General features: G+C 43.2%; 1 protein-coding gene across 1 annotated transcript in view; it reads right to left on the bottom strand.

Annotated features, from left to right (window-relative positions):
- Positions 1–9,408: 9,408 nt before the first annotated feature.
- LOC133609779 (kinesin-1 heavy chain-like) overlaps positions 9,409–11,715 on the bottom strand; it is a 117,405-nt gene continuing 115,098 nt past the window's right edge. The window contains exons 25-26 of the mRNA XM_061965707.2: positions 10,263–10,371; positions 9,409–9,780 (exon numbers count right to left, since the gene is read on the bottom strand). Coding sequence (XP_061821691.1) covers positions 9,774–9,780; positions 10,263–10,371 — 116 coding nt within the window. The 3' untranslated portion in view covers positions 9,409–9,773. The remainder of the gene's footprint in view (positions 9,781–10,262; positions 10,372–11,715) is intronic.

Here is an 11,715-nt window from a genome sequence, read left to right as displayed (position 1 = left end):
TAGACTCGACTTGACAAAATGTAAAAAGACTTGCAACTCGACTTAGACTTTAACATCAATGACTTGTGACTTCACTTGGACTTGAGCCTTTTGAATTGACATGACTTGACATGACTTGCTACTTTCCCCAAAACCCAAAGATGAAAAAGTTATTCGGGAGCGCTCCGTATTTTTCATTGTGTACTTGTCTATCAGCGTTGCGTGTGTCAGCTGGTGTGGTCTCAGTACAACAGCCAATCAAATTAGATCTACTTTGTTTTCATCACACAGCATTCATCCAATCAAATTGCAGGACAACCAACGAAGAAGACATGTCCAAACCACACGCCAGTGAACAAAAAATGATACCTAAAATAATTTTGTTTGGGTATAAAAATTACGAGGTGGTCAACACAAAACGGTTTGCAGTATGCAACACATGCGGTTCGAAAATTACTGATGGAGAGGCAACAACTTCCAACTTCGTCCGGCATTTGAAGTTGCACAAAGAACGGTAAGTTTTGAATGTAAGATAACGTTTATTGGCTAAGTAACGTGACTTTTATTTGCTGTGTAGTTAAATCAGTGAGGCTGTAAACTCACTGCTAACGTTATAACGTTATTGCAAACACGGGAATCTGTTGCAGTTCACTACCTATTCATACTTTTTGTTCAGTGATTTTTTTTAAGCAGGGTTACGTTAGTCAATATATCACACGTAACGTTAGACGGCGGTCAGCAGCACCGCGTATTTTAGCCACCTAAAAAAAGACAAAAATAGTAAAATAAAGGTCAGTTAAAATGTATACTATATTATGAATATGTGTACCGTTTTAGCTAGCTTTCTGACATACTGTTGGTTGTTTACCTCAGTGGTCCCCAACCACCGGGCCGTGGCCCGGTACTGGTCCGTGGATCGATTGGTATCGGGCCGCACAAGAAATATTTTTTTTTTCTTTTCTTTTTTTAATTAAATCAACATAAAAAACACAAGATACACTTACAAGTAGTGCACCAACCCAAAACAACTCTCTCCCCCCTTTTGTTCTGGGCATTGAACATGAAGACTCTTCCTTCACTGTTCCGAGTGGCCATGAGAGTCTTGGCAGTGCCTGCCTCCAGTGCTCCAGTGGAGCGAGTTTTCAGCCATGGTGGCATCATACTACGCCCCCATCGTGCACAAATGACTGACAGACTCTTGGCTAATTTGGTCTTTTGCAAATGCAATGCAGCATAGAGCCCTGACATATAAAAAGTACAACTTTTTTGTTATGTTCACGTATATGTCATGTTTTTTCAATGTTAACACTTTTGTACAAATAAGTACATTTGCACTTTATTTTTCAATGTGTTTGTTCTGTAAAGGAATGAGTTAATGTTTAAAATGACTGGTTAATTATAAAGTGCAATGTCAGCACAATTTTCTTTCCTGCAATTTAAAATGCCTTGTTTTAATAAATAAATACAGCGTTTGAAAAGCATACACAATCTGTGTTAATATATTAGTATGTGGTTAAAAGGACTTGAAAGGACTCGAAACTCAAAATGCAGGACTTAGGACTTGACTTGAGACTTTCCAGTCTTGACTTTGGACTTGACTCGGGGCTTGCCTGTCTTGACTCGGGACTTGACTCGGACTTGAGGGTAAAGACTTGAGACTTACTTGTGACTTGCAAAACAATGACTTGGTCCCACCTCTGCTACTATGTGTGTGCATGCGAGATTATGTGTAGAAATTAACCAGGTAGTATTTACCAGAGGTTGTTGTAAGTTTGTGTTGGTTGTGGAGGCAAACAAGTCCAAAGGGGCTGGGCAAAAGGAGGTCCGAGATCTAAACGAGATCCGTGATCTAAGCGAGGTCCGTGGGGCTGGAGAGAGGCGTCCTGAGGTCCGGGTCCGAAAGCGGGGTAGTCGAGGATCGGGGAAGGTAGTCAGGGTCCAGGGGGAGATCCAGAGAAGTGAGGCACACGGCTCACTTCTAAGGTAACGGAGACAACCGCGGGAACAGGGAAACGACAGAAGGCGCGAGGGAACAAGGAGAGCAGACACAGGAGAGGAGCCAGAGACGCGAAGCTTACTGTAAACAGAGGTTACGTTCCGGCGCTGGGTCGTCTGCTGAATGAGTTCTTATACTGCTGCTGATCATCAAGTCCAGGTGCACTGATTGCTGATTGCCTCGGGCTGTGGAGGCGCGTGGCCGCGGTCTGAGCGGTGCGCGCGGGGGCGTGTCCTGTTGTGCTCTCAGCGGAGCCTCTAGGTGCTCCCGCAGTGGAGGGAAAAGCATAATGCGCGTGCGCCGTAACAGTATTAGCTCAAAACTAGCGTGACTAAATCAATATTTTCTGTTCTATAGTAAATGGATTATACTTGTACAGCGTTTTTCTACCTTCAAGGTACTCAAAGCGCTTTGACACTATTTCCACATTCACCCATTCACACACTGATGGCGGGAGCTGCCATTCAAGGCTCTAACCACGACCCATCAGGAGCAAGGGTGAAGTGTCTTGCTCAAGCACACGACAGACGTGACGAGCATGGCAGAAGCTGGGGATCGAACCAGTGAGCCTTAGGTTTTCTGGCAGGGCCGCTCTACTAACCGAGTCACGCCATCCCCTTCTATGTTAGTCTGTTTTTGTTATTGTGACATTGTTGATATCGTAATATGTGTATATAATAATTTTATATAATATACAGTAGGGGGCTTCACGGTGGCAGAGGGGTTAGTGCATCTGCCTCACAATACAAAGGTCCTGAGTAGTCTTGGGTTCAATCCCGGGCTCGGGATCTTTCTGTGTGGAGTTTGCATGTCCTCCCCATGACTGCGTGGGTTCCCTCCGGGTACTCCGGCTTCCTCCCACTTCCAAAGACATGCACCTGGGGATAAGTTGATTGGCAACACTAAATTGGCCCTAGTGTGTGGATGTGAGTGTGAATGTTGTCTGTCTATCTGTGTTGGCCCTGCGATGAGGTGGCGACTTGTCCAGGGTGTACACCGCCTTCCGCCCGATTGAAGCTGAGATAGGCTCCAGCGCCCCCCGCGACCCCAAAGGGAATAAGCGGTAGAAAATGGATGGATGGAATATACAGTAGGGCTTTAGGAGCAAAAAGCCAAATAATTAAAATGAGTCAATAGTAGTTTTTGCTTTTGCACTATATTGTTGATATTCTCGTCTTTTAAAAATGTATTAATCCATCACCACTCTTCTCCGTTTCTCCATCCATTTTATTTTGTTCTCCAATTTCAGGTTCTTCAGCGGAAAAGATAACAGGCTCATTGGATGCAGGTAAGTGTTGATGATCTTCTCCCACAGATGGAGGCGGCGATGTAGCTGGATTGGCAGAGGACTTCCTTAGATCAGGTAAGTAAGGTTTCACAGGTTCAGTAAGTATACACTCTGGAGCATTGTCAGGTGATGGTAGGATGTTTTTTTCAACAGTTAAGGTTCCAGGTGAAAGGTTTGCAAATAGAGGTAATTGGCAATCATTTTCATCTTCAAAATTGTCATGATTCTCACTAAGTGGTGTCTCTTGCTGCTGGCTTCGGGTCACTGGCCTGCGAGGAGGCGTTGCCTCAGGAGACTTTTGGCAAGTATCACTCGGAAGAGACTCACAGGGCAGTAGAAGATCACGGTGAAGAGTTCGAGTTGAAGCCTTGTCATCCCTTTCTAGTCTCACTGTATATACTGGAAGGTCACCAGCATGGCTGAGAACGACATATACCTCACGCTCCCACTTATCCTCAAGTTTGTGCTTTCCTCGCAGTTTCACATTGCGAACTAAAACACGACCACCAACGTCCAAACTAGATGGGGTAACTCGTTTATCAAATCTTCTTTTATTGTGTTCTGCAGATTTCTGCGCATATCTAGCAGCAAGCTTGAAACTTTGCTCGAGCCGGGAACATAAATGCTCAACATACTGGGAATGTGACTTTGACTGCTTTCCTCGGACTGGAAGACTAAAAGCAAGATCGACTGGAAGGCGGGGTGAGCGACCGAACATTAATTCATAGGGCGTATAGCCAGTTACATCATTCTTGGTACAATTGTATGCATGACAGAGTGGTTTCACGTATTCTTTCCATCGCTTCTTCTGCTTGGGCTCCAAGGTTCCGAGCATACTTAATAGAGTTTGGTTAAAGCGCTCTACCGGGTTCCCTCGTGGATGATATGGAGTAGTTCTTGTCTTTTTAATACCAGCAATCTCACAGAGTTCTTTTATGAGCTTAGACTCAAAGTCTGGTCCCTGATCAGTATGAAGTTTCTCGGGTATGCCGTAGTAAATAAACTATGAAGTGGTCCCATAAGTAACGTGCAACGGTATGTGCTTTTTGATTAGGGGTAGGTAGAGCCACAGCAAACTTAGTAAAGTGATCTGTAAGAACAAGTATGTCTTTGGTGTTACTCTGGTCAGGTTCTAGAGATAGAAAATCCATACACACCAACTCAAGTGGCCGAGTTGTGGTGATATTAACCAAGGGTGCGGCTCTCTCTGGTGGGGATTTTCGTCGGACACACCGGTCACAAGTCCTGATTTTGGTTTCAACATCTACTGACATATGTGGCCAAAAAAATCTAGAGCGTACGAGGTCTAGTATTTGCTCAACACCTAGGTGTCCCATGTCATTATGAAGACTTTTCAGAACCAAAGCCCTCAACTCTTCAGGTAAAATGAGCTGGAAAAGTTCTTCATCTCCATCTTTCCTTCTTCTGTAGAGCACACCATCCACCAATTGCAGGCGGTTCAATTCTCGAAGAAGCAAGGCCAATTCGGGAAGCTCGTGTCTCACTGTTGGGGGTACGTGCTCTCCCGTTTCCAACTGGTGAATGACCTCTCGGATGGATTCATCAGATCTCTGTTTCTCCCTGATTTCCTCAATAGACAAGGCTGGCACAACCAGCAACCCATGCTGATTTTCGTCCAGATAACTCTCAGGGATGGCTTTGGCAGAGGTGGTCATGGACTCAACCAGTGTGATGGGAGGGTAATCGGTAGAACTGGTTGAATTGCAGTTTTTCACAAGACGACTTTGGCAAATGGCCGCGACAACTTCTGGGGAAATTTCATATCCTGGTTCACTGCTGTGCCCATCGGTGAACTGACGAACGAAATCTAGATCAGAGGAAGTATCAAGAGATGAATCATGGGAACGGCGTGACAGCGCATCAGCGTCGAGGTTTTGCTTGCCAGTCCGATATTGAAGCGTGAAAGTGTACGTTGAAAGTGCAGCAAGCCAACGGTGACTGGCAGCATCAAGTTTAGCAGATGTCAGGATGTATGTCAATGGGTTGTTGTCTGTAACCACAACAAAATTAGCACCATACAGATAATCATGAAATTTGGCTGTAATGCTCCATTTCAATGCTAGAAATTCCAGTTTATGAGCAGGATATCACGACTCACTTGTGGATAACCCACGACTAGCATACGCGATGGCTCTCAAATGACCATCTTGCTCTTGATAAAGAGCTGCACCGAGACCTATGGCACTCGCATCTGTATGTAAGATGTATGGCTTCTTCGGGTCTGCAAACCCCAGAACAGGTGCAGTAGTTAGGTGCTCAATCAGGGTTTCAAAGGCACTCTGACATTCTGACGACCACCTTCCTCCAAAAGGTGTGTTTCGAGCCGTGTGACTTGAATTTGGACCCTTTCTGTCCAGTCCTACGGGGTGGTGTATCACCCCTTGTCAAGTTATTCAGTGGCTTGGCTACTGCGGAATATCCCCGGATGAACCTTCGGTAGTAACCAGCAAATCCTAAAAATGATTTTATCTCCCTCAGGGTGCGTGGAATTGGCCAGGTCTTTAAGGCAGAAATCTTCTCTGGATCAGTCTTCACCCCTTCCTCAGACAACACATGACCCAGGTACCGTACAGAGGTTTGGAAGAACTTGCACTTCTCCAGGGATAACTTGAGGCCATATTCCTTCAATCGGTTGAGGACTCTTAGCAGGCGCTTTTCATGCTCCTCCAGGGTTTGTGAAAAGACAATAAAATCATCGAGGAACACAAGGAACACATCTGTCATGCACTTTTCCATGAGGCGCTGAAAAGTTGAGGGAGCATTGGTAACGCCTTGCGGCATGTGAATAAACACCCAGAATCCTAACGGGGTAACAAAGGCAGTTTTTGCTTTATCCGCTTCATTCATCTCAATCTGGTAATAACCAGACTTGAGATCCAGCACGCTAAACCATCTTGAGCCAGTCAACGCTGAAAATGATTCCTCCAGGTTGGGGAGGGCATAGGCGTCTTTAATGGTTTGGAGGTTTAGCTTTCTGTAGTCAATACACAGACGGACATCACCATTTTTCTTGCACACAACTACAATAGGCGAGGCAAAAGGAGAATCGGATTCTCTGATTACTCCCGTTTTCAGAAGATCTCACAGATGTCGAACTGCCTCTATATCCTGTGGATGTATTGGCCTTGGGCGCTGCTTGAATGGTGTCTCGTCATTCAGTTTGATATGGTGTTTGACTTGTCCAGTTCTTCCAAAATCCAGATCGTGACAAGAGAAGACCTCCGGTATTTCTTTCAGTTTGCTTATAATCCTGTCTTTCCATTCCTCTGGGATGGGTGAGTCACCAAAATCGAAATGCAGATGGTGCGAAGAACTTGCAATGGGTTCGGATGAGAGAGAAGTTTGATGTGACAAGATTTGAGGTGCCATGACGAGATTTGCAATGGTGCTCTGAGATGGAATTGACACTTCTTGCTCTGACTCATTTTTGAGAATGACGGGAACTTTATGGGGGGTATTCTTTGCAAAGTTAATGAGACAACTTGTCACACAGAGTCCACCAGCCACTGAAGATGAGGAATGTTCAATGAGTACACAACAGCCTGCAGTTGGAGTGTTGCCATAGATGGAGCCCTCAACCACAACCGTGTTGTCCTGGAGGAATTGTAACTGATCCTTTACTTGAAACCCTCACAACACCTTCGCTGCCCAACTGTGTTTGTTGGCGCCGCAGGTGTAGCAGTTGCAGGACAGCTCTGTATCCATGTGTCTCTGGCTGGAAAGTGCCTTGATTTCTTTCCACATATTGGTCGTACAATGGCTCAAGGGTATTCATACCAATCAGTACTTGTGATTGAAACTCTGGACGGGAATCCGGAACCACGAGTGCTAGTGTTGCTACTTCTGTGTCTGCACCCACAAAATCTTTGGGGAATGTAATTATCATTTCAATGTAGCCCAGGTAGGGTACAGTTTGGCCGGGTGCCCCTTCAACTTGCAGAAGGTCAGAGAGAGACTTCAAAGGTTCTTGAGAAAAATATTTATTATAAACTGCCACAGGAACAGTTGTAACTTGGATCCAGTATCAAGTAAACAGGAGCACACTTGACCAGCGATGCGGACTTCACTTGTACATTTCGATCCAATCAACCCTTTTGGTAGACATGTTTTTGTGATTGGAGAAGGAGTAAGCTCAGTGCAGGTAACAGTTGTAAGATTCTTGGGACATTTTTGATCCAAAGCGGTTCCAATTCGTCCCGTAACAGGAACTGGGGTCAGTTTAAAGAATGACCTGTGCTTGACTTCTTCCATCTCTGCAGCTTCTCTGCCTGTTGTCTTTTCTTGAATGAGACCAGAGCAGGATTTGGGGGACTGTCACATGTTGCTTTAATATGCCCCTCTTCACCACATTGGTAGCAATAACCGGGTCTTGGTCCAGACGGTGCAGAACCGTAGTGTCGAGTAGCAGGTTTGGCATCTGGGGAACCAGCACCAGTCAATGGTGTCTTCGCTGGTACAGCTTGTTTTTTTCCAGATTGGGCGGCGATCAAAGCTGTCAATTGTCTCTGTATATCTGCCAGTTGCTTTGTAAGTTTTTCCAGTGTTGTACTTTCATGATCTTCCCCACCAGCATAAGCGTATTGTGCTTGAGTTGCGGCTCTTGTCTTGGATGGGCCGAGATGCTGCTTCATGCGAAGGGTCTTAGCTGCTTCTCGGTCCTCTTCTGTGCGCAATAGCAGCAATAGTTCAGCGAAGGATGGCGGATTTTGCTCACGTTGCCTGAGTTGGAGCTCGGAGATTAAGACATTGTCCCAACAGCCTCTACAAAACTGGTTGAGTAGGTGTTTATTGGTCTCCTCGTATGGAACTCCCCCTCTCTTGACAGCTAAATTGAGAGCAACTTGCAGCCGCTGAAGGTATGATGATGCCCTTTCATTTGCGTCTTGGAACGTATCCATAAATTTAGCATAAAGCTCATCTCCGTCTTGCACAGTGCCGTACGCTGAATCCAGAATATGGAGATAGACTGCAGGCCGTGTTTCAGGCTTCAAGTGCTTGACCACGTCGGCAGCGGGAGGCAGAAGACTCTCAAAGATTTTGCGCGATCGCTGCAAATCTGAAACAGAGGAATCATTTAACAGTAATTCCACAGTAACACGCCATGTTTCATAATCGGTTTCATTCTGAGGCCGGGGCAACCTCCCAGAAAATACTCTGAGGCGCTGGCTGGAGAGATGAAGCATCGCACTGTCCTCGTTTTTAACGATGTGCTCAACCACATAACGTTGGACTTCTGGTGGGTTCAAGGTAGGTGCAGCAATATTTGGGAGAGAGGTTCTGGTTTGGGATTGGGGTTTATGTTCAGTGCGATCGGAGAGCAATTCCTGACTCTCGGTCGTGGCAGTGGGAGTTGACTGTGTTGCTTGGGCAGCAGAAGTTGTCAGAGTTTTAGCTTGGACTGGGCCAAGCTGCGTAACAGAGTGACCAAGCAGGGACATCACATCGTTGAGGACCTCCATAAAGTCCTTACCAGTTAGCTTAGCTAACTCTTTTAAATCAGATAAATATGCGTTTGTTTTCTGTTTCTCTTTGCGAGTAGCGCAAACAGCGGACAATTCGGATATTTCATAAATTTTACCATTTCGACTCACAAAAGTGTAAGGCAAAATGTGACGCAGCGCGTTAATAGCATCAGTAAAATTATACTCAACAACCCACTTATGCCTAAACTCAGATTCCCAATCATCAATAATCTCACACTGACCAATCGAACCGTATTTAGACAAAAAGTCCACGACCTCTTCATTTTCTTCAGCCTTTGTATCACACTCAGTCAACATATATATATATATATATATATATATATATATATATATATATATATATATATATATATATATATATATATATATATATATATATATATATATATATATAAATATATATAACATAGATGTAAAGGTAAAATAAATGTCATCTTCGGAATACTTCAGGACATAATGACATCATATCAGGATTAATAATGTATCTTGCAGATAAGTAACACCACTCACCACAAAAGTTTCCATTGTAAATATATTATTTATTTCAATATAAATACGATTCAAAACCCACGAATAAGTCAATATTTTCAGCTGTCAGGTTTTTGCAGTTAAACCAGAAATATGTAAATATTTATCACCTTCATTTATCCATGGTAACAAGAGCAAGTTTATGTTTTTAGAAGAAGACTGTTTTACATTTACAATCATTTTGTTGATGAACATGTGACCATGTAATAATGCAATTACAAATTAATAACTACATGCTCAGAGAATGTTGAACACATTTTAACTAATTTTTCTACACCAAATGTTCAAATGAATACAATAAAATTGTATTGTTAGCTTACATTTTGATTCAGAATTGATAAATAAAAAATCCACTTGAAGTCATATTTTTGTGAAAAACCAGACAGAACTAGACAGCGTAAGAACACAGGAGCTATGCACACTTCGATGGAGGAGTGTGTGTGTGACTTTTCTTAATCTTCATCTTCTGAGATGATCTTCAAGAACTGTTAGGAAAAAAGATAAAACGATGAATGAGACGGAAATAAATATAAATGCACAAGCTGTCTTACTAAGGGTCTTGTTTGGATGACATAAATAAAAAATAAAAAAACATGTTTATGCGGAGACTCCTATTTTGAAATGTATACTTTGAAAGGGTGTGTCCTTTGCACTATGATTGGCAACACTTTTCTCTCTGCTGCTTTTTATAGCTGCAGACTCCAGAATGATCCATTACTGAAATTACATTATTGTAGGGATGCTGGGGCGCACCTCCAATATAATGTACCATAATACATACAGTATGTATACTAATTCAATATTCTTGAAGTTTAAGTTTGAAATATTTTTCAAAAATTGTCCAATTCTAGCAAAAATGTAGAATGGATTTCACTACTAAAATGACTTAAGTATACAGTATATACTTGACATAATAATAACAGTCATATATTTATATATATATATGTATATTTAATTGCTCTCTTGCCTGTCATCCCCTTCTTTGATGCCAGAGTAGCTGTTGATGAGGTTGGATCTGTTTCCATTGGGGTTCAAAAGAGAGGCGCCTGGCAGCTGGCCTGGTCGAATGGGCTTGGCTGGGGTGACACGCAGAGACAGAATTAGTCATGCAAACGATATATACTGTAATAATTATTGAACTATATGAATTGATAAATGTAATCAATGATTTGTTGCAGACCTACTGTGACACATTTATAAGATAAACTTTGTGAAACATTTCCCAGAGGAAATTTTGGATTTGATTGCCTTTCATGGCTGTCAATCACAGCTGTCTTCTAACTTGCTGTAGAGACCATAAAACACTACAAACGATGCTTTTGTGTCTTGGCGTTGGCCATATTCTGTGCATAGAATGAACTAGAGATGTCCGATAATGGCTTTTTTGCCGATATCCGATATTCCGATATTGTCCAACTGATACCGATACATACAGTCATGGAATTAACACATTATTATGCCTAATTTTGTTGTGATGCCTTGCTGGATGCATTAAACAATGTAACAAGGTTTTCCAAAATAAATCAACTCAATTTATGGAAAAAACATGGCACTGCCATATTTATTATTGAAGTCACAAAGTACATTATTTTTTTAACATGCCTCAAACAGCAGCTTGGAATTTGGGACATGCTCTCCCTGAGAGAGCATGAGGAGGTTGAGGTGGGCGGGGTTGGGAGGGGACGGGGTTGAGGTGGGGGGGGGGGGGTAGGGGCTAGGAGGTAGCGGGGGGTGTATATTGTAGCGTCCCGGAGGAGTTAGTGCTGCAAGGGGTTCTGGGTATTTGTTCTGTTGTGTTTATCTTGTGTTACGGTGCGGATGTTCTCCCGAAATGTGTTTGTCATTCTTGTTTGGTGTGGGTTCACAGTGTGGTGCATATTTGTAACAGTGTTAAAGTTGTTTATTCGGCCACCCTCAGTGGACCTGTATGGCTGTTGACCAAGAATGCTTGCATTCACTTGTGTGTGTGAAAAGCCGTAGATATAATGTAACTGGGCCGGCACGCAAAGGCAGTGTCTGTAAGGCTTATTGGCGCTCTGTACTTCTCCCTACGTCCGTGTACACAGCGGCGTTTTAAAAAGTCATACATTTTACTTTTTGAAACCGATACCGATAATTTTGAAACCGATACCGATAATTTCCGATATGACATTTTAAAGCATTTATCGGCCGATAATGTCGGCAGTCCGATATTATCGGACATCTCTAGAAGGAACGTATCTTCCATCATTTCAACCACAAAATCAAACATAAACGCCCTCTAAACACCCACCTAAATAGGACATACAGCAGCTTTAACTCTGAAGCAACTTTTTACAAAACAAGTGCTGCAAAGTATGCTGGAAAACTGGAAGCACTCGCAGTAACAGGAGTAAACCCAGTTCCCCATGCTCTGCAGCACCTTTTGCAATTTGTTGTTT

The sequence above is a fragment of the Nerophis lumbriciformis genome, linkage group LG07 (assembly GCF_033978685.3).
Source record: "Nerophis lumbriciformis linkage group LG07, RoL_Nlum_v2.1, whole genome shotgun sequence".
NCBI classification, from domain to species: Eukaryota; Metazoa; Chordata; class Actinopteri; order Syngnathiformes; family Syngnathidae; genus Nerophis; species Nerophis lumbriciformis.
Note: the sequence above shows the minus strand (reverse complement) of the source record. Positions and strands in the feature narration are given on the sequence as shown.